Here is a 27,555-nt window from a genome sequence, read left to right on the forward strand (position 1 = left end):
GGCATATGGATATATTAAAAAAGAATTAGCATGGTGATGGTTACATAGCGATGTGCCTGTAAACTTAAAATGGTTAAAATGGTAACTTTCATCTTATATATATTTTACCACAAGAAAAAAAGAATTAGCATTGTTAACAGTTTTGGGATATTTCAAATGCATTTTTTTCTGTCTGTTAAGCAATAACAGAAGAATAGGTTTTTCTCTGCAAGTTTGTTTCCTAAAGAGAGTTCATCTGTAAAAGCTTTAAAGTTTTTTACATCTGTATTTAAATCAAATTAATCTGCATTTATTTTACTTATCCACTTTATAAACTTTTCTTTCTTAAGCCCAAAAGCATGGAGTTAAGAGTGAGTAGTCCTGATAGGATGGTTATTTTGGAAGGAATCCATCAATAGATTCTGGCCGAGTCTTGCCAGTAGCTCAGTCTATTTTCATTTGAAACATTCAAAGCAAAGAATGTTTTGCAGCACTATTAATAAAGTTCTATAGCCCTTTGAAAATGAAACTTCTTCCAAATAGGCAGATAGAGTAATAGTTAACCCAAGGTCATTTCTAAGTAAATTATAAAATATATGTGAATTGAAAAGAATTACTTGAACCATAAGATATATAATTATAAAGTTAGGCTTTTATTTTAAATATCTGAAAAGCTGGTTTGTTTATTTGTTTAAATTTATTTCCCTTCATTCCTCATGCCCTCTTCACCACTAGAAGAATCAAACAAAAAACGTGGTTGCAAGTTATTCTAAAAGCTCAGTCTGGAAAAACTTTCTCTGTTGAGCTAGTGTCTTTTCTAAGAGCTACACGTTCATTTGTGTTTTCCTCTTTGCTTTGGCTGTCAGGAAGTTTAGAATTAAGACAGAGTTTTCAATTCAGTCATCATGGCCTTCCAACATGGCATATAATTAAAGAAATAATTTTTGGTATACTCTTCTCATATTTATTACTTAATGTGGTCTTTATTCTCTATTAACGCTCATTCTTTATGCATTTTTACTGTAAGTCACTTAAAATTCTTCTTGGGAATAGAGTATAACCATAAAAAGAAATATAATCAAACCATCTATCCTCCTTCCAGTTTAAAAAATGAAGAAAAGAAAGTGATGCAGTAATGCCAGTACTGCCATTCTGTATAAAACTGTATCTTAAGTAAATGGTGCCTAGTGAGATTACTGGCATATGATAAGCCTTCAGTGAGTATAGCTGCTGCTATTTTGTTATCTTCTTTTAGAACTCTCAGAACTGAAAAGGGTCTTAAATACTGTTTTATCTAATTCCTTTGTTTTATGGGTGAGAAGACTAAAGCTCAGCGAGAGACCATGGCTTGCCAAATCTTAGACTGCTAGAGTAGTAGGACAGTGAGTTAGAACTGAGATTTCTTGGCTCTTTCCACTATACCCTTTTGTCCCCCATGACTTTCTTATAGATCCCTATGCTGCCTCTGCCCATTTTCCCACTAGGCTTTAAATCCTTTGCAAGCAGGGACAAAAATCTTGTTTACCATTGTATTTACAGTACTTAGTACAGTGCCTGGCACATAGTAGAGGCTCAGTAAATACTTGTGGATTGTTTAATGAGATAGGTCTTGTGCCCTTGGGTAGGTTAAAGGGGGCTTTTTCAGAGTTGTCAAACTTGCAGAGTCTCTAGGAGGGAGTACTCTGGGAGCTGTGGAGGAAACAGATTGTCTGGTGGCTGTTGTTTAGACTAGATTCCATTGGATTAATATGGGATTTAGGGGGAGTCTAATGACCACACTGATAAAACTTTTATACTATAAAGTTGCCTTTAGCTCTTTAATACATTAGCAGTAGCTTATGAGGATCCTTTTTATAGATTCTGTAAAAGAAAAATCTGTGTTACACTGAGTAATAATTAAGCCTTAATTAAGTAGAAATTAACTACATTATTTTGTTTTCTAATGTCCAAATACTTTAAGCCTGAGTCTGTGGTTCAGAGTGGGGTGCAGCCAAAGAGACCTGAAGTGTCTGTGCTTCCTCTAAGGTGTGTGTATAAGGAGAGATAGAGACAGAGACTGACTGCAGACTCAGTCATATTAACTGCATGCCCAGCCAGTGTTGGAGTGAATTAAAATATGCAGACTTGTTCCTCTTTTTTAAAATGAACGAATGAAAATATAGATGCTTTCAGCAGACAGATACCAGACACATAAATGATGTGATACTGGAGGACTAGCTTTATTATTTTTTAATTAATTTATTTTATTTTTGGCTGTGTTGGGTCTTCGTTGCTGTGCACGGGCTTTCTCTAGTTGCAGCGAGTGGGGGCTACTCTTCCTTGTGGTACACAGACTTCTCATCGCGGTGGGTTCTCCTGTTGTGGAGCGTGGGCTCTAGGCACGCGGGCTTCAGTAATTGTGGCTCGCGGGCTCTAGAGCACAGGCTCAGTAGTTGTGGCGCACGGGCTTAGTTGCTCCGCAGCATGTGCGATCTTACTGGACCAGGGCTTGAACCTGTGTCTCCTGCATTGGCAGGCAGATTCTTAACCACTGTGCCACCAGGGAAGCCCTGGAGGGCTAGCTTTAGAATTGATAAAAGGAGGCAAACCAGAGAGGTGAGGGTGGAGAAGCCAGTCTAGGGAGTTTTAGGGAAGTAGTGGTATGAGCTTGAGTAAAATCAGTTGACCTCCTTCTGTATCATTTATGTAAAATGCAAGTTGTTATGCCCTACCTATTGCTGGGCAGGGGATTTCCCTGAATGATTTCTTAAGATTCTTTTCACCTCTAAAACTGAAGTGTCTAGAAGTGGCTTAGAGCAGGGTTTTAAAAGGTGGAGGAAATGTGACCAGGGCATGAAAAGGAAAGGGTAAGGGCAGTTAGTGAGTTCTGTAAAAATCTCAGGATTAGACTTAGCAAGTTATGTGTGGGGAATAGTCCAAACAGTAATCATGAGGGAAAGGAGACTATGAGAGAAAAATGAGGTAGTGATTTAAAAGAAACCACAAGGCTTGATGATGGCCTGGGGCAGGTCGTGTGTGTGTGTGTGTGTGTGTGTGTGTGTGCGCGCGCATGTGTGTGTGTGTGTTGGGGGAGGGATAAAAGAATAGAAGCAAATCAAGTGGATGAGCTGGTTAAGAGGACAAATCTTGTTAAAAGTATGGAGTATGGATGGAAAAGGAAGATAGCTTAAGGAGAAGTGATGTGGAATTTAAGGAGCAGGTTTTAGAGGTGTCAGTAATCTCTCTGCCATACTAAAGTAGAAATATACTGGTGGTTTTCAGAGGAGTCTGGCAGGATGGTGATGGGTAGCATCAGGGAACTAGCTTTTCCCCAGGGCTTCCTGCCATGTTCAGTACTTTACATACCTCGTTTCCTTTAGTTCTTACATTAATCCTATAAGATTTATAACATTCTCATTTTTCAGCTAAGGAAAATGCAGTTCAAAGAGGTTAAGTAACTCACCCCAGAACTTCTCACCTGAGTAGAGTGACAGAGATGGAATTGGAACTCAGGTCTCTCTTGACTCCAAACCTGTGCTCTTTCTAGCAAACCATTGTCAGAACCCTGTGACAGAAAGCTCTGTGCTTAGCTCTTTGTCTTGAAATTATCTACCTTTACAACAGAAAGCTTCCTTCCTTCTGTTTGTTTAAATAATTTATACCGCCTTGTTCTAAAAAAATACAAGATTGTATAGAGGTGGGTAAGAAGCTGTCCAGTTATCCTGTTGTTTGAGGGGACTCAAATCCTTTTGCATTACTCTAGGCCTTTTGAAATACAGCTGTGGAAACAATGTTCCTATCCATCAGCAAACAAATACTAGTGCATGTCCAGAATAGGCAAATATGTAGAGACAAAGTAGATCAGTGGTTGCTTAGGGCTGGAGGAGAAGGCGGGGTTTAGGAGTAATAGCTAAAGGGTATGAGGTTTCTTTATGAGGTGATGGAAATGTTTTAAAATTGTGGTGATGGTTAAATAACTCTGTGAATATACTAAAAACCATTAAATTTTACACTTTAAAAAAAGAAAGAGGGACTTCCCTGGTGGCGCAGTGGTTAAGAATCCCCTGGCCAATGCAGCGGACATGGGTTCAAGCCCTGGTCCAGGAAGATCCCACATGCCGCAGAGTAACTAAGCCTGTGCGCCACAACTACCGAGCCTGTGCTCTAGAGCCCGTGAGCCACAAGTACTGAAGCCCGTGTGCCACAACTACCGAAGCCCGCCCGCCTAGGGCCCATGCTTCGCAACAAGAGAAGCCACCGCAATAAGAAGCCCATGCACCGAAACGAAGACCCAATGCAGCCATAAATAAATAAATAAGTTAGTTAGTTAGTTAGTTAAAAAAAAAAAAAATAGAAAGAATGCTAGTATACACAAGGCAGATAACCCAACAATAAATATACAAGGGAAGGATTGTAACAAAATTTTACCCATTTCTGGGTGCGTGGCAGCTACAGCTAGGCCTAAGGAAGCTACTGCTTTTATTCAAGTACGTGTGTGGTGGTGGGAGGCCTCACACACCCAGGCTAGGGGCTGGGAGGAGGATCCTCTCTGACCTTCAGCTTCTTGGTGGAACTCAACTCTGCCAGACCTGAGAGTTTGATTAAAAAACTAATGTGGTATGGGTATGTGAGAGACAGAGAGAGTGATGAGTGAGCAATTAATAACATGAGCTATCTAATGTTTTATATCATGTAATACCATTTGAAAACCCTTTAAGCAGTGCTTTATAAGCATTAAATCTTCTAGCTTTCCAGCTGCATGTTTATACTGGCTGCTCCTCCTTTTCTTTGTTTGTAAGTCAGATGCATTGTGGTGGTGGGTATTTTTAGCTTAACTAGAAATCCCAGAAACCATCTGGTCCCTTGGCAGTGGAAATTTTAAGCTAGTTGCCTTTCAGACAATGCTGCTGTCTCTTGTTTATGACTTCATTATGTGTTTGGAAGAGAGAACTTCTCTAGACGTGCTGGGTCTATTCTGTGGCAGAGTAGAGTAGAATGTAAGATCAGTATGCTGTGGTAGAAAGAGCACAGGCCTTAGAGTCTTGGAGATACAGATTTAAACTTTGGCTTCAGCTGTGTGACCTGGAAAAATCACTTCCTTCAGTTCTTTGTCTGTAAATTGAGGATGCTGATTTATAGGGTTTCTATATGGATTAAATGAGGTACAGTATATTTAAAACACACAGTGCCTGACAGATAATAGATTCCTAATAAATGATGAAGTTTTCTTTCCTTTCCTTAAGGATGTCATAGGCATTTCTGTATATATTTTTATTCACTTATAAGAAATTTATTGAATATATCCACTATGTGCCAGGCAGTGTGTGAGGGTTTGGGAATATAGAAATGGATGTGCACAAAGGTGGGAGTAGTAGTTACTTCCTCTATTTTTTAGCAAAGGTATTGTTTGAGCTCTTAAATCTTAGGAACATTATCAAGTTTACTGCACTGAAGCCTCTTTTTTTTTTTTTTTTTTTTTTTTTTTTTTTTTTTGCGGTAGGCGGGCCTCTCACTGTTGTGGCCTCTCCCCTTGCGGAGCACAGGCTCCGGACGCGCAGGCTCAGCGGCCATGGCTCACGGGCCTAGCCGCTCTGCGGCATGTGGGATCTTCCCAGACCGGGGCACGAACCCGTGTCCCCTGCATCAGCAGGCGGACTCTCAACCACTGCGCCGCCAGGGAAGCCCGCACTGAAGCCTCTTAACCTGACCAAGTACTACAATAATAATATCTATATATTATGTTGATGGTTTACACGATATTTTCACATTCATGATTTTTGTGACTCTTCATGTGACAATAACAACACTGGGGGAATATAGTTATATAGGAACAAAGTTTATGTATGCTATTGAAATTGAGTTGGTATTAATTTCAAATATATTGTTTTCAATTAAGATGTTAATTGTAATTCCCCAGGGCAACCACTAAGAAAATAACTAAAACTTACATAGTTAAAGAAATAAGAAGGAAATCAAAAGGGTACAGTAGGAGATATCTAACACAAAAGAAGGTATTAATGGAGACATTGTGGAACAAAGAAGGTACAAGACATACAGATAATACATAGAAAAATTGCAGAAGTCCTTCCTTATCAGTAATTACATTAAATGTAAATGAATTAAACTCTCCAGTTAAAAGGCAGAGATTGGCAGAATGGATTTAAAAACAGTATAGTCCAAATATATGATGAGACTCACTTTAGATCCAGAGACAGAAGTAGGTTGAAAGTGAAAGATGTAAACAGTGACCAAAAGAGAACTAGAATAGCTATACAATATGAGACAACATAGACTTTAGGACAAAGATTATTACAAGAGACAAAGAGAGGCATTGTATAATTATAAAAGGGTCAATCCGCAAAGAAGATATAACAGCTGTAAACACATGTACACCTAATTATGGGTCCATGAAATATGTGAAGCAAAAACTGGGCAGAATTAAGGGGAATAATAGACATTTTAATATTAATAGTTGGAGACTTTAACACCCACTTTCAATGATGGGTAGACTATACAGATGAAAGATAAACAAAGGATATAGAAGACTTGAATAATACTGTATACCTAGCTAGAAACAAAATAACTGATTCAAGAAGAAATTGAAAATCTGAATAGACCTATAACAAGTGAAAAGGTTGAACCAGTAATCAAAACACATCTGGCAAAGAACAGCCCAGGACCAGATGGCTTCACTGGTGTTACTACCAAACATTTAAAAAAGAATCAACATGAATGTTTCTCAAACTCTTTCAAAAATTAGAAGAGGAGTGAATACTTCCCGATTCATTCATTCTTTGAAGCCAGTATCACCCTGATACCAAAGCCATATGCAGACATCACAAGAAAAGAAAACTACAGACCAATATCCTTTATGAATCTATATTCCAACACACCATTGGAGGAAAAAAAGTACAAGCTTTGATGCATTAGAGAGGGTGAGAGAAACACTTTGACTTAACCTGCATCACCCCTACCCCAGGGCAGCAGAACTCAGGTTCAAGAGAGATTTTCCTGGCTGGTGATTGCCCCTGTGGGAGAAAGTAAGAGCGTGTGAGTGAACACCTGGCTTCTCCAACTGTATACACCTGGCTTTTCCCATTTCTCTCCTGCCTCAACCAGAGTATTGAATCATGATCTACATGACCTAGGGGAAGGAAGAGTCTGGGAAAGCAGCAGATAGGACTCTCAGAGGGCATTAAAGGGATGAGGATCTTACTAACTACATTACAGACTCCACCCACAAGTCACTGGGGAAGCCTCACCTGTGGATCCTCCCAACTGGCCCAAGGGCACTCCCATCGCTCCACATGCCTCATTCACACATGCTTCCACCCTGTGGCCAGTTCCCTGTGCATGCTCCCAGTGGCAGTGAGCGAGTTTTGGCAAATGGCCAGTAAGCATGTGTAGAAAGCCAGCTAGAATCTGTGGGCAAGGGAGAGACCACAAATGAGCTTTATTGCCACCCTTGGGAAAACAAAATGGAGGCTGTCAGCTTTCGGCCTGGTGTGTTGGAGGATCAAGAGAAGGCATACAAGCTTGAGAATTTTGCCACAGAGGGAGAAAGCAAGGAGCTGGTGTATCCATAGAAGATCTGAGAAAATCCCAGCATCCCTACCAGAGCCGTTGGAAGGTTTTTCTCTCCTGAAGGCAGTTAGTAAAGTTCGGAGGAGGTGACTGCTATTTCAAATGTGAGGACAGCAATGCAAAACATCAAGGAACATGAAAACTCAAGGAATCATGACAGCATCAAAAGATCACAACAGTCTTCCAGTATTGGATCCCAGAAAACATGGAGATCTGTGATTTATCCAACAAAGACTTCAAATTAGCTGTTTTAAGGAAGCTCAGTGAGCTACAAGATATGGGGATATATGTATATGTATAGCTGATTCACTTTGTTGTACAGTAGAAACTAACACAACACTGTAAAGCAATTATATTCCAATAAAGATGAAAAAATAAATAAATTAATTAATAAGAGCTGAGAACTTCCCAAATCTGGGGAGATATTTGGATATCTAAGTTTGTGAAGCTCATAGGTTACCAAACAAACTCAACTTAAAGCCATTCTCTCCAAGACACTGTATTATCAGGCCACCTAAGATGGCTGTTCTCTTGCTCTCTGTACATCGCCTGCTCAACCAGTCCCTGCTTCACCTACACCCTACTCACATAACTGACCTTCCCTCTTAATCATAGAGCCTAATCAGTAAATGCCTATATACTTGTACCCCCTCCCCCCTCCCCATCTAGTGATTGTTCTAATCTTTAGATCAGAACATCTCCACCATGATAGCTTATCAAAGGGGCAGTAAGGGGCGTGCTCCTCTGCTCATTCCCTGGTAACTGATGAGCCAACCTGACATCAATTCCCCCTATAACTGGTAACCTTCCTCTCCCCCTGGTAGTGAAGACCACTGCCATGTCTTGCCCACTGTCTGCTGCACACAGTGGGCTGTCACTCCAGGACCTTGCTTCAGACATGTGAGGTCCCTGTTTAATCCCATTAAACTATTGATGTCTCTGTTGCTGACTCTGGGCTCTTTCTTCCGTCTTGAGGCTGGGCAAGTACAGGGCTTGCATGCATACAGGGTATGGCTCAACAGACACATGATAAAACTGTCAAATATAAAAGACAAAGTGAGCATCTTAAAAGCAGCAAGAGAAAAGGATTATAACTTATAAGGGAATTCACATAAAGCTATCAGTAGAATTCCCAACAGAAATGATACAGTCCAGAGGAGTAGGATGATATATTCAGAGCACTGAAAGGGAAAAAAAAAAACCTGCCAGCCATAATACTCTATCTAGTAAAGTTGCACTTCATATATGAAGGAGAGGTAAAGACTTTCCCAGACACACAAAAGCTGAGGGAGTTCATCATCACTAGACCTGCCTTACAAGAAATGCTGAAAGGAGTTCTTCAGGCTGAAACAAAATTATACTAATTAGTAACATGAAAACATATGAAAATACACAACACTCTGGTAAAGGTAAGTATATAGTCAATTCACAAAGGAAGGCCACAAGAGAGGAATTAAGGAACAAGAGAACTACAAAACAGCTAGAAAACAATGACTAAGATGGCATTAGTAAATCCTTACCCATCAGTAATCACTCTAAATGTAAATGGATTAAATTCTCCAATCAAAAGTCATAGAGTGGACTTGCACAAGCTTCTTAGATAGCCTCATCCACCAGAGGGCAGACAGCAGAAGAAAGAAGAGCTACAGTCCTGCAGCCTGTGGAACAAAAACCACATTCACAGAAAGATAGACAAGATGAAAAGACAGAGGGCTATGTACCAGATGAAGGAACAAGATAAAACCCCAGAAAAAAAACTAAATGAAGTGGAGATAGGCAACCTTCCAGAAAAAGAATTCAGAATAATGATAGTGAAGATGATCCAGGACCTCGGAAAAAGAATGCAGGCAAAGATCGAGAAGATGCAAGAAATGTTTAAAAAAGACCTACAAGAATTAAAGAACAAAGAAACAGAGATGAGCAATACAATAACTGAAATGAAAACTACACTAGAAGGAATCAATAGCAGAATAACTGAGGCAGAAGAACGGATAAGTGACCTGGAAGACAGAATGGTGGAATTCACTGCTGCGGAACAGAATAAAGAAAAAACAATGAAAAGAAATGAAGACAGCCTAAGAGACCTCTGGGACAACATTAAACGCAACGACATTCGCCTTATAGGGGTCCCAGAAGGAGAAGAGAGAGAGAAAGGACCCGAGAAAATATTTGAAGAGGTTATAGTCGAAAACGTCCCTAACATGGGAAAGGAAATAGCCACCCAAGTCCAGGAAGTGCAGAGAGTCCCATACAGAATAAACCCAAGGAGAAACATGCCAAGACACATAGTAATCAAATTGGCAAAAATTAAAGACAAAGAAAAATTATTGAAAGCAGCAAAGGAAAAAGGACAAATAACATACAAGGGAACTCCCATAAGGTTAACAGCTGATTTCTCAGCAGAAACTCTACAAGCCAGAAGGGAGTGGCATGATATACTTAAAGTGATGAAAGGGAAGAACCTACAACCAAGATTACTCTACCCAGCAAGGATCTCATTCAGATTTGATGGAGAAATCAAAAGCTTTACAGACAAGCAAAAGCTAAGAGAATTCAGCACCACCAAACCAGCTCTACAACAAATGCTACAGGAACTCCTCTAAGTGGGAAACACAAGAAAAGAAAATAACCTACAAAAACAAACCCAAAAATATTAAGAAAATGGTCATAGAAACAGACTTATCCATAATTACCTTAAACGTGAATGGATTAAATGTTCCAACCAAAAGACACAGGCTTGATGAATGGTTACAAAAACAAGACCCATATATATGCTGTCTACAAGAGACCCACTTCAGATGTAGGGACACATACAGACTGAAAGTGAGGGGATGGAAAAAGATATTCCATGCAAATGGAAATCAAAAGAAAGCTGGAGTAGCAATACTCATATCAGATAAAATAGACTTTAAAATAAAGATTGTTACAAGAGACATGGGAGGACACTACATAATGATCAAGGGATCAATCCAAGAAGAAGATATAACAATTATAAATATATATGCACCCAACATAGGGGCACCTCAATACATACGGCAACTGCTAACAGCTCTAAAAGAGGAAATCGACAGTAACACAGTAATAGTGGGGGACTTTAACACCTCACTTACACCAATGGATAAATCATCCAAAATGAAAATAAGGAAACAGAAGCTTTAAATGACACACTAGACCAGATAGATTTAATTGATGTTTATAGGACATTCCATCCCAAAACAGCAGATTACACTTTCTTCTCAAGTGCTCATGGAACATTCTCCAGGATAGATCACGTCTTGGGTCACAAATCAAGCCACAGTAAATTTAAGAAAATTGAAATCATATCAAGTATCTTTTCTGAGCACAATGCTATGAGATTAGAAATGAATCACAGGGGAAAAAAACGTAAAAAACACAAACACATGGAGGCTAAACAATACGTTACTAAATAACCAAGAGACCACTGAAAAAATCAAAGAGGAAATCAAAAAATACCTAGAGACAAATGACAATGAAAACACGACGATCCAAAACCTATGGGATGCAGCAAAAGCAGTTGTAAGAGGGAAGTTTATAGCTATACAAGCCTACCTCAAGAAACAAGAAAAATCTCAAATAAACAATCTAACCTTACACCTAAAGGAACTAGAGAAAGAAGAACAAACAAAACCCAAAGTTAGCAGAAGGAAAGAAATCATAAAGATCAGAGCGGAAATAAATGAAATAGAAACAAAGAAAACAATAGCAAGGATCAATACAACTAAAAGCTGGTTCTTTGAGAAAATAAACAAAATTGATAAACCATTAGCCAGACTCATCAAGAAAAAGAGGGAGAGGACTCAAATTAATAAAATTAGAAATGAAAAGGGAGAAAAAGGAGAAGGCACGGCAGAAATACAAAGCATCCTAAGAGACTACTACAAGCAACTCTATGCCAATGAAATGGACAACCTGGAAGAAATGGACAAATTCTTAGAAATGCACATCCTTCCGAGACTGAACGAAGAAGAAATAGGAAATATGAGCAGACCAATCACAAGTAATGAAATTGAAACTGTGATTAAAAATCTTCCAACAAACAGAAGTCCAGGACCAGATGGCTTCACAGGTGAATTCTATCAAACATTTAGAGAATAGCTAACACCCACCCTTCTCAAACTCTTCCAAAAAACTGTGGAGGAAGGAACACTCCCAAACTCATTCTATGAGGGCACCATCACCCTGATACCAAAACCAGACAAAGATACTACAAAAAAAAGAAAATTACAGACCAGTATCCCTGATGAATATAGATGCAAAAATCCTCAACAAAATACTAGCAAACAGAATCCAACAACACGTTAAATGGATCATACACCATGATCAAGTGGGATTTATCCCAGGGATGCAAGGATTCTTCAATATATGTAAATGAATCAGTGTGATAAAAACCATATTAACAAATTGAAGAACAAATATCATATGATCATCTCAATAGAGGCAGAAAAAGCTTTTGACAAAATTCAACACCCATTTATGGTAAAAGCTCCAGAAAATGGGCATTGAGGGAACCTATCTCAACATAATAAAGGCCATATATGACAAACCCACAGCAAACATCATTCTCAGTGGTGAAAAACTGAAAGCATTTCCCCTAAGATCAGGAACAAGACAAAGATGTCCACTCTCACCACTAATATTCAACATAGTTTTGGAAGTCCTAGCCATGGCAATCAGAGAAGAAAAAGAAATACAAATTGGAAAAGAAGAAGTAAAACTGTCACTGTTTGCAGATGACATGATACTATACATAGAGAATCCTAAAGATGCCACCAGAAAACTACTAGAGCTAATCCATGAATGTGGTAAAGTTTCAGGATACAAAATTAATGCACAGAAATCTCTTGCATTCCTATACACAAATGATGAAAAACCTGAAAGAGAAATTAAGGAAACACTCCCATTTACCACTGCAACAAAAAGAATAAAATACCTAGGAATAAACCTACCTAGGGAGAAAAAAGACCTGTATGCAGAAAACTATAAGACACTGATGAAAGAAATTAAAGATGATATGAACAGATGGAGAGATATACCATGTTCTTGGATTGGAAGAATCAATATTGTGAAAATGACTATACTATCCAAAGCAATCTACAGATTCAATGCAATCCCTATCAAATTACCAATGGCATTTTTTACAGAACTAGAACAAAAAATCTTAAAATTTGTATGGAAACACAAAAGACCCTGAATAGCCAAAGCCATCTTGAGGGGAAAAAACGGAGCTGGAGGGATCAGATTCCCTGACTTCAGACTATACTACAAAACTACAGTAATCAAGACAATGTGGTACTGGCACAAAAACAGAAATATAGATCAATGGAACAGGATAGAAATCCCAGAGATAAACCCACACACCTATGGTCAACTAATCTATGAAAAGGAGGCAAGGATATACAATGGAGAAAAGCAGTCTCTTCAATAAGTGGTGCTGGGAAAACTGGACAGCTACACGTAAAAGAATGAAATTAGAACACTCCCTAACACCATACACAAAAATAAACTCAGAATGGATTAGAGACCTAAATGTAAGACTGGACCCTATAAAATTCTTAGAGGAAAACATAGGAAGAACACTCTTTGACATAAATCACAGCAAGATCTTTTTTGATCCACCTCCTAGAGTAATGGAAATAAAAACAAAAATAAACAAATGGGACCTAATGAAACTTCAAAGCTTTTGCACAGCAAAGGAAACTACAAACAAGACAAAAAGACAACCCTCAGAATGGGAGAAAATATTTGCAAACGAATCAATGGACAAAGGATTAATCTCCAAAATATATAAACAGCTCATGCAGGTCAATATTAAAAGAACAAGCAACCCAATCCAAAAATGGGCAGAAGACCTAAATAGACATTTGTCCAAAGAAGACATACAGATGGCCAAGAAGCACATGAAAAGCTGCTCAACATCACTAATTATTAGAGAAATGCAAATGAAAACTACAATGAGGTATCACCTCACACCAGTTAGAATGGGCATCATCAGAAAATCTACAAACAACAAATGCTGGAGAGGGTGTGGAGAAATGGGAACCCTCTTGCACTGTTGGTGGGTGTAAATAGATACAGCCACTATGGAGAACAGTATGGAGGTTCCTTAAAGAACGAAAAATTGAATTACCATATGATCCAGCAATCCCACTACTGGGCATATACCCAGAGAAAACTATAATTCAAAAAGACACATGCACCCTAATGTTCATTGCAGCACTATTTACAATAGCCAGGTCATGGAAGCAGCCTAAATGCCCATCGACAGACGAATGGATAAAGAAGATGTGGTACATATATACAATGGAATGTTACTCAGCCATAAAAAGGAACGAAATTGGGTCATTTGTAGAGACGTGGATGGATCTAGAGACTGTCATACAGAGTGAAGTAAGCCAGAAAGAGAAAAACAAATATTGTATATTAACACATATATGTGGAACCTAGAAAAATGGTACAGATGAACCAGTTTGCAGGGCAGAAATAGAGACACAGATGTAGAGAACAAACGTATGGACACCAAGGGGGGAAAGCAGCGAGGGTGGTGGGGGTGATGGTGTGATGAATTGGGCGATTGGGATTGACATATATACACTGATGTGTATAAAATTGATGACTAATAAGAACCTGCTGTATAAAAAAATAAATAAAATTCAAAAAACCAAAAACCAAAACCCAGAATAGTTATGAATAAATTTAACCAAGGAGGTGCAAGACATGTACACTAAAAACTATAAAACATTGTTGAAAGAAATTAAAGAAGACTTTAAGAAATGAAAAGATTTTCTGTGCTCATGGATTAGAAGACAATATTGTTAACATGGCAATACTTCCCAATTTGTTTTTTACACATTCATTTCAATACTTTTAAAAATTCCAATCTTTTTTCACAGAAATGAATAAGCTGACCCTGAAATTCACATATGGAATTGCAAAGGATCCCAAATAGCTAAAACAATCCTGAAAAAGAACAAAGGTGGAGGACTCACACTTCCTGCTTTCAAAACTTACTGCAGAGCTACAGAAATCAATAGTATGGTTCTGAAATAAGGGAAGATATATCAATCAGTGGAATAGAATTGAGAGTCCAGAAATAAACCCATACATCTGTGGTCAGTTGATTGTCAGTAATGGTGCCAAGACCATTCAGTGGAGGAAAGAAGAGTCTCTTCACATATGGTGCGGAGACTACTGGATATCCACATGCTAAAGAATGAAGTTGGACTCCAACTTCACACCATGTACAAAAATTAAGTCAAACTGGTTTAGATACCTAATTGTAAGAGAGAAAACTATGAAACTTTTAAAAGAAAACACTTGAAGAGTTTAGTTGTATAATTACTGCTCTCTTATAGCCCTTTTGTGGTATGTTGTGGTGAACTTCAGTGACTGGATGCTTCTGTGGGTCAAAATTATCTTTCATCAACCTGTCTCAAGTGCTTTGCACAGAGTTGGTGCTCAGTAAAGTCTGCTGATCAAATGAATGGAAGAGACAATGGCAGTTTCAGCCATACTGAGGTTTACCAAAAAGATTTTAGATTGTCAGAAACTATTTAGGTGTCCTTGTTGTGTGCTTGAGTGCTGCAAGTGTGAGTGTCTTCCCTGGGCCTTTTCTTTCACCAAAACAGAGTTTAGAGGGCATGTTAAGAAGTTCTCCCCAGCAACAAGTAGTTGTCATTTGTACATCAGATAACTTGGGCATGTCGCCAGTGTCTTTAAATTTGACTGTTATTGCTGACAAAATGGATGCATAGCCTGTTTTTAAAAAAGTATATATATTAAGCTAATTTTAAATTTTGGAATGTTTGTTAAAGTATAGATCCAGCCTCAGTTTGAACACCTCTAATGACATGGAGCTTAGTACTTCCCAAAGCAGATATCATTGAACTGCTCTTACTATTGAAAGTTATAAAGTTCTTCCTTATGTTGATCAGGAAATCTTTTCCTTTAAGTTTGTACTTGTTTCTCCAATGGAATCATGCGAAACAAGTCACATATTTGACATAGTAATGCTATCTCTTTCAGCTCTATATCCATTCCTCTTGACCCAAAGTAAATGTTATTCACCCCAGCATTTTAATATGCTGTACAGTTTACTTTTGGGTAACTTGCACCACTGACAGTTTGTGTGAGTTCTGGGAATGCAAATGAATTTCAGTATTATTCTAGGTAAAATACAAACCAAGCTGACTTGTAAGCAGCTGCCTTTATAGGGTAATGTTGAAGTTTCCTTCTTGCTCCAAAATATACCTCCCACTAGATGGTACAACTCTCACGTTATTTTTATTTTTTGGTTCAGTGTTGAATTTTCTTTGTAAAATGCAAACATGTGATACAGGTTGGCCATCATTTTCTCCTATTAATACCATAGCATAGATTAGTTCCATCAGATTGGAGCCATCTAGCAAGGTGATGTGGCTATGAGATATAGGATGAGAGGGGTTTGAATGGGAGGAATAACACAGAAATGCTGGAATAGGTAGGCTAGGCCTTCACTAGAGATGTAGGGAGAGGAGAGGAACTCTGGGAATGTACCTTATTACCTCCTTTATAAGTTTTCTCTGAACTAATCTGGCATAGTAAAATTTTAAATCTTTTGCTCCAAAGAGTAGATATGATTATTCCATTTCAGAGCTAAATAGAATCACTCAAGGAAATAATTTCTGTTTGGGATCCTCTACATGGCTATATGTCCATCTTGCCTTCTGGCAAATTCTTATTTATCCTTCAAAATACATATGCCATAGAAAGGCTTTTGCAACCCTGCTCTCACTCCATCCCAGGTAATTAACAACTCTTTTATGCCATTCTTAGGCATAATTTTTTTGTTGTACCATTTCACTGTATTGTATTGAATTATTTGTCTGCTTCACTGGACTCTGATTCCTTGAAGACCTAGACTGTACCTCATTCTTTTCTGTATTTCCAGTGCCCAGATAGTGCTCATCAGTGACTGGCATATAGTAAGTGTATGTTAAATGCTTACAGAGTAGAGTTGTATCACAGGTAAAATATCTCTTGCAAACATTTGTAAAAGCATTAGTCTAACCAGACGTGTATTAGGCAAGAGTTGGAGAGTAGAAAACAAAGGTGAGTAATAAGATAGTCAAGAATCCCTACTTACAGTCTCTGGGGCAGGTGACAGTCATCTATACATAATTCTTACACAGTAAGATTAATGTTATAATACAGGTGCTTTGGTTTTTGGTTTGCATTGTGAAGTCATAATGTAATGCATGCATAAGACAAAAAAAGAAAAGTCATGAAACCTCTTAATTCCAAAGGATGTAGGCCTCTGGAAGCTCAAATGTAATGGATTAAGGGAGAGACTGTATTTAATTTTTACTCCTTGCATAGGAATCTAGTGCATTGCTATGCATTTTATAAGTACTTAAATATTTGTTTCATGGCTGATTTAGATTGCTTGAGGAGAGGTTTGGGCCTAATCAAAGGAAAAAAATGTATTGTTTGTAAAGGTGATTTAATACTGTATCCACCCTATTCAGGAAGGTGAGGTGTCCCTACATCTCTCTAAGCATGAGTGAAATAGCCATTGGTCTTGCGTTACTTAGGCAGGATCTGAGTTTGGAAACAAAGGCTTAAACCAGATGTCCTCTCTGGAGAACTCCCTCTCTCTTTGGACAGGATTTGTTCTTAGAATGTATTTTGTTAATAAATGAATTCATTTTCTATTGTAGCTGCGTGGCTTTGAAAGCACAGAAGACATTGTCATTCTTTTTCCTTAGCAATCATGGGCTACTTTTGACTACTTGTCTTTTATTTATTCTCTTTTAGGAACCTAAATTCCAAGATGGAAAGGAGTCAGAGCTGCAGTGACACTGGTCAGGACAGAGTGAAGGGCAGACTGAGAGCAGCCCCAACCAGCAAAGCCAAGGTAGACCTCAGACACAGGCTTCCGGGGCTCTCCAGTCCCGTCCTGCGCACGGCCACAGGAGAAACTGTTCCAGATGAGAAGAGGCAGAATGGGTCCTAGGCATACTAATTATGTTGGAGAATTTTATAAAATACATGTGAAGGAAGAGAGTTTGAATTAGTAGCCAGAGGAGTGGAATGAGGGCCACTAGAAGAACCTTCTTAAAAGTTCTGGATGAGTTTTTTTTCCCCAGAATTTTCAATTTCATTAATTGTTTCAAGTATGTAGGAATTTCTGCAAATGGTGGGTGCATTCTAGGTTAGGGATTGTCCACATTTTTTAGGTTCATATGACCCTTTATCCCTTTTCTTACCCTTTTCCTCTCTATCCCTCTACCATCAAGAAGGAATTACGAAGAAAAAAAATATGTATATGTATGTATGTAACTGTAATCTTTTAAATCTCTTTCAGGTCACAACCATGACCCCAGCCTCCAACCCTATCATTGGTGTCCTCTTGTCCACCCAAAACAACCGCTGCCTCTCGGCCCCTGACTTAACCATTGAAAAGCGTCTGCCCTTCAGCTCCCTCTCATCCTTGGCTTCCTTGCATAAGCCAGAGCGCTCCATCAGCCCTGAGAGCAACGACAGCATCTCCGAAGAACTAAACCATTTCAAGCCCATTGTCTGCTCACCATGTACTCCTCCCAAGAGACTCCCTGATGGCCGTGTACTGAGTCCCCTCATCATCAAATCAACACCCCGCAACCTAAACAGAAGCCTGCAGAAGCAGACTTCTTATGAGGCCAGTCCACGGATCCTCAAAAAGTGGGAACAGATCTTTCAGGAGCGACAGATCAAAAAGACCCTTTCGAAAGCCACCCTCACCTCCCTGGCTCCAGAAACAGGGGAAGACTTACTCGTCACTGAAGTTACCCATTCTAGCAAGGAGAAGCCACTTCTGGCTTTAAATACAAGACTGTCCAGTGGGCAAGTACTCTCTGAGTATACAGGACCTACCCCCACTGACCTTGATTATTTCCCCTCTGTTAGCCAGACAAAAGCAGAGCAGGGCAGTGACAGTAAAAGGAGCACTGAGATCCCATTAGAAACCTGCTGTTCTTCAGAACTCAAAGTGGGAGCCAGTGGGACTTCTTTGGAGAGAGAGCAGTTTGAAGGGTCAGGGTCATCCCCAGATGCCAAGTTAGATAAAACCTGTATAACAACAACTATGAAAATCTCAGCAGTTAATTCAGTGCTACCTAAAAACAGTGTTTTGGGCGGGGTCCTCAAAACAAAGAAACAGCTGAAGACAGTGAATCATTTTGATCTGCCTAATGGTGTTCTGGCAGACAGCCTAGGTGAGGAGCCGCTTCCTTCCTTGCGTCGGGGCAGGAAAAGACGCTGTAAGACCAAGCACTTGGAACAAAATGGCTCCCTTAAGAAACTGCGACAAAGCGGTGGTGAGGTGGGTCTGGCCCCAGCAGACCCAGTACTGCGAGAGATGGAGCAGAAATTGCAGCAAGAGGAAGAGGACCGGCAGCTTGCTCTGCAGTTGCAGCGCATATTTGACAATGAGAGGCGGACTGTGAGTCGGCGAAAAGGAAGCGTGGATCAGTACCTCTTGCGGTCCAGTAGCATGGCTGGGGCCAAGTAGCACCTGACGAGCAGTGTTACCTATTTTTCAGAGGTCTTTGGGCTTGCTCATTTACCCTGAAGAAATGAGTGTTCTCACTTTGGGTTTCTTTTAATGGCAAAACACTGTCTAGCATGATTCTGAGAGGTCTCGGGCCTTTGTAGTGTATATATCCAAGGAAGCTGCATCTCTGCCTCCCTGTGACCCAGGCCAGAAGCGCTCCTCACCCACTAAGTAACCCACCCCTTAGGGCGTCTGGGCCAAATCTGGCAGCCCCTACTTGGGGTGAGATTCAGGAGCACAATGGCGGGGTTAGAAATGGTAGAGGAAGAGGGGACACACCTTTTCAAACTGACAGACCTCCTGACTTCCTTCAGCAGGTGTTGTTTTAAATCAGCCATGCAGATAAAAATTAGTTCCATCTTTTTTCAAAGAAGTGGAACAGTGTAGTTCTTTGGCAGATCCAAAAAGATTATGTTCCCCCTTCTTACCCTTGCTGCAAGTAAATATTCCTAATTAAATCAGTTTTTATGCTTCTACAAAAGTTAATTTACATTCCTTGTTTAAAAAATAACATTTGATTAATGCTATATAGTTGACAGACCACATTCATAGTCATTGTTTAATTTGGTCTTTTCAGGAGACCTAACATGTAAGTGGTATTAGTCCCATTTTTAGATGATGAAACTGCAGTGCAGATGTTCAGGTTCTCTCAACTACTAAGGGTGTAGCCCAGACTGACTGCTGGGTCTCCCAACGACAAATCCCATGGATTTCCCACACTTAAGAGGTTGCCATAATGGACAGCGATCCAAGGACGTACCAGGGGAGCCTAGAGAAAGCTAGCCGGGCTTTGAATGTTGATTGTGCAAAATCCACATGCAGATAATTGAGACTGACTGGAAGTGTAAACATATACTGTGCAATTATCCCCATCCCTACAGTGTACAGCCTTCTGTTTTCCTGGGGTTCCACTCTGTTAGATAAACTACGATTGGACTTCATTGTTACTCTCCATATGGCCAAGAGTTATCTGCAGTGTTGATCTAAAATCCAAAAAATTTGCCCAGAAGTCAGGCAAGAACAATACTGAAACTCCCTACTGTGGAAACAAGGAATCTAGCTGGATGCAGCTGGTAAATTCAGTCCCATGGACCTTTGGGGTTTATTTTCCTTAGCAGCTGACACCATGTGTCTTTTGCATCTCTGGTGGTGCTTGGTGCTTCTGCCCATCTGGGCTCATTGAGAGTAGGGATTAAGATACGATTTTAGGGAATCTCAGGTGGCCTGGCATTCCCTGTGCATGTATGAGCTGTTACTATAAAGTCATGTGACTGGCATTTTAACAAACCTTTCAGATCTTATTTATCCCAATGTATGTTGTTCCCCTCAGGTGGCCTCAGCAGGATGCTGCATAGTTTTTCCAATGATGTTGCCATTGGTGAAAACATCTCTGGAACTGTCCTCAAAGTCTAGAGACATCTAGACATCTAATGTTCGAACTGCAGAGGACGTTAATGGTCATCTATTCCAACTTCCTCCTCTTACTAAGGCAGAAGCTAAGATCCAGAACGACTCACTTATCAAGATCACAGAGGATTTACTATATCACCTACTTTTGCTGCTTCTCAGGAGATTTGCCTCCCTTCTTCTCGGCAAATCTTTAATCTTTGGGGTTATAGGAAAGAGAATTTTAGTTTGAAACTAGTCAGAAGCTATTTGAAGCTTCTGGAAGAGAAGGTAGGTTACCTAGAGGGTTTGGAGTCAGAAATGAGGTGCATCTGTAAAGCAGTCAGAGCCGTTTTCTTGGGCAGCTCATAAACAGTTCCCAGAGAGGAGTTCCAGAGATGTCTTAAGTATTTTGGTAATCACTGAGATATGTGGAACCTCCTCAGTGACTACTTTGGTGGGGAGTGTCACTTTCCTGAATGTATGTATTCTGTGTTCTGTGTGTTTGTGCGTGCACCCGTGCAGATGTTTGTTTAGAAAATATACATCAGTACTTCATATTCATACCACTTCAGTTTTAGGTCCTACCAGCAACATACGCCCTCCAAAGGCTGCTGGAGGGCATATTGGTGCCCAAGATAGAAGAGCTGGCACTGGTTTGTGGAGACAGGGAGGGTGACTTACTAAATGCCCTCAGAGAAGACAGCAGTTACTGCCATTTCATGGAGTTCCTTTTCGATCTTAGTAAATGTTTTTGGAAGGCTAGTCTCATTGGTAGTAGCAAAGACACTTATTTTTCCACTTGTCACCTTTTTCTATACCTTCAATCATTTGAAAAACACTTCAGTTGGAACTGATTTTTGTTTTTGGAAAAAAGATAAATATTTTTAATAGAAAAGATATATATTTTAAGTATCTCCCCAAAATAATACTTTCATTTTAAGAAATTGCTTAGCAGTAGCAACAAGTTTTAGCATCAGGTGCAGAGTGAAAATTTCTTGTTAGGCAAATATTCCAAAAGCTGGATCCAGCTTACCGACCACCTACAGTGGAACCTCGAATGGTATTGACAGTTGTTTCCAAACTTCCAGCTGAGCAGCAGTCCTTCGAATACAGACAAAGCAGTTTAGGTTAAGGAGGGAGGAGGCTTAATCTTTAATCTTAATCTTAATCTTTAATCTGCTTGGCTTTGGAGAAGGGTAAAACCACTAAGGTATTATCTGTATTTTAAGATGCTTCCCATACTTAACAACTAAAACCTGAACACTTCTTTCTGGAAAATTTCCCTCTCCTGTTGCTTGATTGTGAAGTTGGTCACAAATGGAGTTGTTGACGTGAATTCTTTGGAGAAAGACGAAGGAAAACGATGGGGAGGGTTTGTGAGCTAGAATGAAAGATACACTATCTCAGAAAACAAACATTTCTCACAAATCACTGGAATCTGATTCACCATAGAAATTTCCCATGTTCTTCTAACTCTGTTCCTTGTGTATATGCTTTGTTTTTTCTTATTAAAGGGGAAGTTATGAGAGGTTGGAGAGTAGAGGTCATTCTGATGGGAAATCCAAGAAATGTAATGCCCTAAGAAGGGGGCTCTCAGCCCTTTTTTTTTTATCAAGTGGGAAAGATACTTTGGGAACATGTTCATGATCCGTTGATTGTATCTGCTGAAAGAAGTCATCTGGGCCTGTTGGGTTAATGTCAAATCTGGGGATTATGTATCTAGCCCCTGGCCCCTTTCATGTAATTGCCTCTTTTTAGAAGGCTGCTTCTTGGCTGAAGCTTCCCAGGAAAACCTTTTTTAAGTGGCTTCATTTATTTTTTTAAATTTAATCTTTAAATTTTTGCCTGGAGGAAGCACTGGTGATGAATGCTTTCTGTGTTTTTTTGTTCATTTTCTCTTAAAGAAAAATGCCCTTAAGAGATTAAAGCTGCTTAATTAATTGCTATGTTATTACAAACAGACAAACTAAGATGGAAAGCTGCCATTGTGCTTGACTGGTGAAGCTGATGACCGAAGGCTGTGCCATTTGTCCTTTTTATTCCATTTGACAGATATTTCCTGAGCTTCGAACTTGTGCCAACCCTGTGCAAAGTCATGGATATAAAGATGGAAAGGACAGTCCTGCTCTTGATGAGCTCAGTGTCTACTGGAATGTGTTTGAATGCATGTGTGGCTGGAGAGCTCGTTAATGGTTTCATGAAAGACCATAGTGATGATCTTCGATGGCCCATTCAAGGTACTGTCCAGCACCCTTGAACATTTTACATACCCCCATCAGTATTTGTGAATTTGATTGCAATACTGCTCTCCATTTCTTAAGTAATTTTACCAGTGGAGAATGATTTTTCTCCTCCGGTGATTATAGGACAACAGCATCTCTTTAGGAGCTGCTTTTAGCATAAAGCCCCAAGAAATGAGGAAGGTTGTGGATCACTGACATGGTCAGAGGAGGCTCACTCTCAACTTAGTAACCTACTAACCTCTTCCCCAACCAGACCTCTCACCAGAGCTGGCAGCAACTTGGGATTCCTTTCCTTTTTCCTGCGTGGCTTTCCACTGAGATGGGAGGCGAGCAGGTGAGGAAGGGAAGAAAAATGAAGGCTGGATCATAATCATAAAATGTTATGTAGCTGGAATGGGCATGGAAATTATCCAAGTCAAACTATACCCCCTGATGCCCTTCTTTTTTTTAAGAAATGAGGAACTTGAGGTTCAGTGCCCTGTGTGTCATGTTTGTACTGTAGTTGTCTAGGGTCTGAATGAATAGTCCTCTAAGTTACACACACACAATCTCCTAATGAGGGGGACACCCGAATGATTGTTTTGTTTTTTCTTCCTGCTTTTTTCAGTTAGAATTAAAATGTACCCATATCCCCTTAATACACACCCAGGCAGGGAAAAAAACCCCATAGTGAGAGTAACGTGAATGTGAAATCTTGGGAAGTGATATATTTTGATTGGAATAGCCGTCATTTTAACTACCAAGGATTAGAACCCAACCAACCCTTTACTTTTCTTTGAAAATCAAGAACTCCTTAGGGACTTAATTTTTCTCAGCCAGCCTTTTCCTTATCAACCCAGATTGGTCTTTTGACTTGGCTTTTAGAAGTGAGTATAGCTGTTCATAAATTCTTGTGACTCAATGAGAAAGCAGGTCTGCTTTTTTTTTGTTTTTGAGGGGTGGGGGTGGGATTCTAGGAAAAGGATGCTGAATAGACTTTCCTCTAAAGATGATCCAGAAATGCATCTTTACACGTTATCCACAGTGAATATATACAGAAGTCACCAGTTTAGAAATTGGTTAAATTGGATGAAGGAAAAGTGCCAAGACTGAATGTGCACATTGTTCTATGTATTATATTTTTTTTCCTAAGAAAAATATTTACACATTTTGCTTTGTGAGAAAATGCTTCCTTAATGCCTTGTCTCAGTAATTGTGGGAGGCAACCTCAAACTGGGGGCAGGCTCCCTTTCTACCTTTTCTGGTGTCTTAAGTCAAGAACTAGTTGGACAGGGCTTCCCTGGTGGCGCAGTGGTTGAGAGTCCGTCTGCCGATGCAGGGGACGCGGGTTCGTGCCCCGGTCCGGGAAGATCCCATGTGCCACGGAGCGGCTGGGCCCGTGAGCCATGGCCGCTGAGCCTGCACGTCCGGAGCCTGTGCTCCGCAAGGGGAGAGGCCACAACAGTGAGAGGCCCACGTACCGCAAAAAAAAAAAAGAACTAGTTGGACAAAGCCAGGGTAAGGCCAGGCTTGTTGTTCTTCCTTTCCTCTCATTTAATAAGGGGTAGAAACAGGGAATGTACTACTCCTCAAAGATCAAACCCTGAGAGCTCAGGAGCAGCTTTGGGGCCCGGCTCCAGACGGCGGCAGCAGATTCTCCCTTGTTGGCCCTGCGCCCTCTCCGAGCTGTGCCAACAGTAGGAGCAGGGCTTTCCCTCAGTGGGTTCAACCCTTAACCTCCAGCAGAACCTTCAAGTCCTAATGAGAATGGGTAACTATGTAAAAGAAAATGATTATCTTAAATGCCAACTAATGGATTTTTTTGTCTGTGTGTGACTGATGTACTATTTACTCTTGGTTCTTCGTATAAACAGCTGTCCTTAGGGCCTTATCCCCTCCAACCCAGAAATAGAAAATGGTTTGGATTTTGGTTTCATTCAACCTGCTGTCTGCATTAGATTGCAGAAGGGGCCCAGACCCTTGGCACTGCCATTGCTGGCTGCCTCCTCTCCAACTCATCACAAGGAGCTTTTTGACAAAGACAGAGGACTCAGAACAGGCGTGCCCTGTCAGGGATGCTTCTGCTAAGGGATCAAATGGGATGATGTGTTGTTTAAACAATACCAAAGTGCATTCTTCAGTGCAGGCTTGCCAGGTTGAGGAGAGGCCCAAGTTGAGAAAACAGTAAAGCAAACTCATGAATGTTCTGTTTCTAGTCAGTCTTATCTCTGGGGAGCACTCTCAGGCAAATCTGAGCTGAGCTTAGACTATGTGTGTTTGAGTTTTGGTGCGATCTTTGCTCTGGGAGATGCCCTGTGTTGGAATGTCTTGCTTCGGTGTTCAGAATGATAGGAGAACCAACTTATTCAGATGGTATCCCATGTGGAATAACTGAGAAAGTTAGGAGCGTCTGGCCTAGATAGGTATAGCCTCTTCAGGATAGTCTCATATTGGTAAAGGGCCAGCCTGGCTGGGCAGAGAGCAGATATACTCTGGGCCCAAAAGCAGAGTTAGGACTACTGAGGGACTTAGGCAGATGCTTAGTCCAATGGCTAGAGACATCCAATAGTTTTCCCAACAAAGGAAGGGACAGCCTTTGTAGGGAATGAGCGCCCTCTCACTAGATGTGCAAGCAGGAGCTGAATGATCTGCTGGGGAGGTTGCAAGAGGCTTCCTGCCTTGAGGCTGGGATAGGATGTTCCCAGGAGCCTTTCAGGCCTGAGAGCTTATTGTTTGATAGTGTTTCTGGCTGAAGGGAGCATTCCAAATCTCTCGAACTTGAACCTAGTGAGGTTTACAGTGTGAATGTTGGGGTGGATTCTGCTTCCTAACATTAGCGGAAGGATGATTTTGGGCCTAGGAGACCCAACGTGGTAAGTCAGCAACATGCCCCCAGCACATGAGTGCTGCTGAGGGTAGCACTGTGTTTATTACCTGAATCTGTCCAGGTGCCTGTGTGAATGAGTGAGATGTAACTGACTTTGTAACTTGATATGTGTATGGAATTGTATGTGATCATGTATGTGACTGTCTGAACTTGAATATGTGTGTCTGGTATGACCACAGCTTGGTGTAAATATGTAACTGGCCATATGTATGTGGCTGTGGTTGGTTGAGTATGATAATATGGGAACACTTGTGTCCTAATAGTCTCGCACTTGAAATACACCAGATACTGCACCACAGACCTGTGGCTACAAGACTGTATTTCTATAATCGCCTTAATTGCACCTTAGGTTGTGGGAGTTTGTGCCTTCCTGTGGGTCCTTAATCCTTATGCCACTGCTTCCTGGACCCTGGGAACTGCAGGCCTGCTCCCCAGGTCTGAATTGTAGGCACCTCCAGGAAAGCAGTCTTAGGAGAAATCATTGCCCAGGTGACTAGGTCACACCCAGCACCCTGGCAGAACTCATCCAAATGCACATCTCTGGAATTCAACCCCAGTGGCCTTCTCCTGATCCTCCTCTATAGTAGATGCTGACTACTATGCAGTCGTAAGAATGGGGCAACCCCATAGGCTGCTTTGGCTAGAACTAGCTTACTTAACCTGAGTCCAGGTTGACCTTGCACAGTCCCAGGGTCTGTTTTAGAGCCACATCCCACTGTATTTGCATATGTCCTGGATTAGAAAACCTTGGGAAACTCCATGTAAGCCCTCCCCTCAACTTGTCCCAGTTTTGTGGTCATGGCCATCTAATAAGGAAATTCCCAATCCTCTCTCTCTTCCCTCTCCCCACATTTGCCCTCAAGGTGGAAAAAGCTGCCCAACAGAGAAAGCCTAGATGCTCTTGGGGGCCTTGAGGCCCGAGTTTTGTACCCGCCCTGCTCCCAATGCGCACGCGTGCGCGCACACACACACACACACACACACACGCTCACACACACTCACTCACTAACTAGTGGCTGTGGGCACGTTAGTTAACTTCTCTGAGCTTTAGATTCTGTGCTGTTTCTTTGTTTCATCGACCTGTTTTCTGTCCTAGTGCTTATCCCAGCTCTGTGGGATAACACAGTGTTATCACTCTGTGTGACTCAGGCAGTTTTCCCACAGGACTCTAGGGATGCGCATCAGCTGGGGTTTCTTTCCCCAGTGCGACAACCTGGCCTAGGCTCCAAAAAGGCATGAGGCCTACCTTGCTCTATGCACCCACTCTTTATTGCTGTTGGGCCAGGTGCCGGTTCCTGCCCGGCCCAGGGCGGGGAGGTCCTGACGAGCTCCCCACTCACAGCGGCCGGCGAGTGAAGCTGAGCAGAGCTCAGAGGCCCACACCCATCCCAAGGAGCGGTCAAGGGCATGGAGCCCTTGTGGAGGGTGTGGGGCGCAGGATGGGTGGCGCACATGGCCCTGTGCGCAGCCCTAGCCTTTCAAGTCACTGGCCGTGGGCTCCTGGCAGAACTCATCCATGAACTCGAGGAAGCGGCCTAACTCGAGGAAGCGGCCGAACTTCTTAGGCTGGCCCTCACTCAATGCCGGCGGGACGTGGGGTGGTGCCGTGGCCCCGAACACCGACCGCAGTGAGCAGCGCACCAGTCGCCGGTACTGCGCACGAAACTCCTTCAGCAGCCTTTTGGCCTCCAGGTACTGCTTCTGGTTCACCAGCCGCTGCTCTGTCCGCTGGCACAGGACAGCTCCTGCAGGGAGAAAAGCCGGGAGGGGCACCAAGGTCACCCTGGGTCCCACCTAGCCTAGAGCAGCGGGGACTGGGAGGGGGTGGGAAGAGAATGTTAAGGCCCTGAAAATGGTCTCTCCAGTTTGGGCACTAGAAAGCCAGAGGCATCCCCTTCTGATTCTGTCTCAAGCTGTTGGTGACA

General features: G+C 41.1%; 2 protein-coding genes across 10 annotated transcripts in view; one reads left to right on the forward strand and one right to left on the reverse strand.

Moving 5' to 3' along the window:
- The window catches only part of RNF169 (ring finger protein 169), a 91,670-nt gene extending 67,998 nt beyond the window's left edge, over positions 1 to 23,672 (forward strand). Inside the window, exons 5-6 of the mRNA XM_081240307.1 lie at positions 17,356 to 17,455; positions 17,906 to 23,672. Of these exons, the coding sequence (XP_081096433.1) occupies positions 17,356 to 17,455; positions 17,906 to 19,090 (1,285 nt within the window). The 3' untranslated portion in view covers positions 19,091 to 23,672. The remainder of the gene's footprint in view (positions 1 to 17,355; positions 17,456 to 17,905) is intronic.
- Positions 19,453 to 27,555, reverse strand: part of XRRA1 (X-ray radiation resistance associated 1) — a 94,500-nt gene continuing 86,397 nt past the window's right edge. For all 9 annotated transcript variants that reach the window (XM_081240304.1, XM_081240301.1, XM_081240298.1 and 6 more), the window contains one exon: positions 19,453 to 27,375. In XM_081240304.1, the coding sequence (XP_081096430.1) occupies positions 27,101 to 27,375 (275 nt within the window). In that variant the 3' untranslated portion in view covers positions 19,453 to 27,100. The remainder of the gene's footprint in view (positions 27,376 to 27,555) is intronic.

The sequence above is a fragment of the Mesoplodon bidens genome (genome assembly GCF_964165515.1).
Source record: "Mesoplodon bidens genome assembly, chromosome: 7".
In the NCBI taxonomy this organism is placed as follows: Eukaryota; Metazoa; Chordata; class Mammalia; order Artiodactyla; family Ziphiidae; genus Mesoplodon; species Mesoplodon bidens.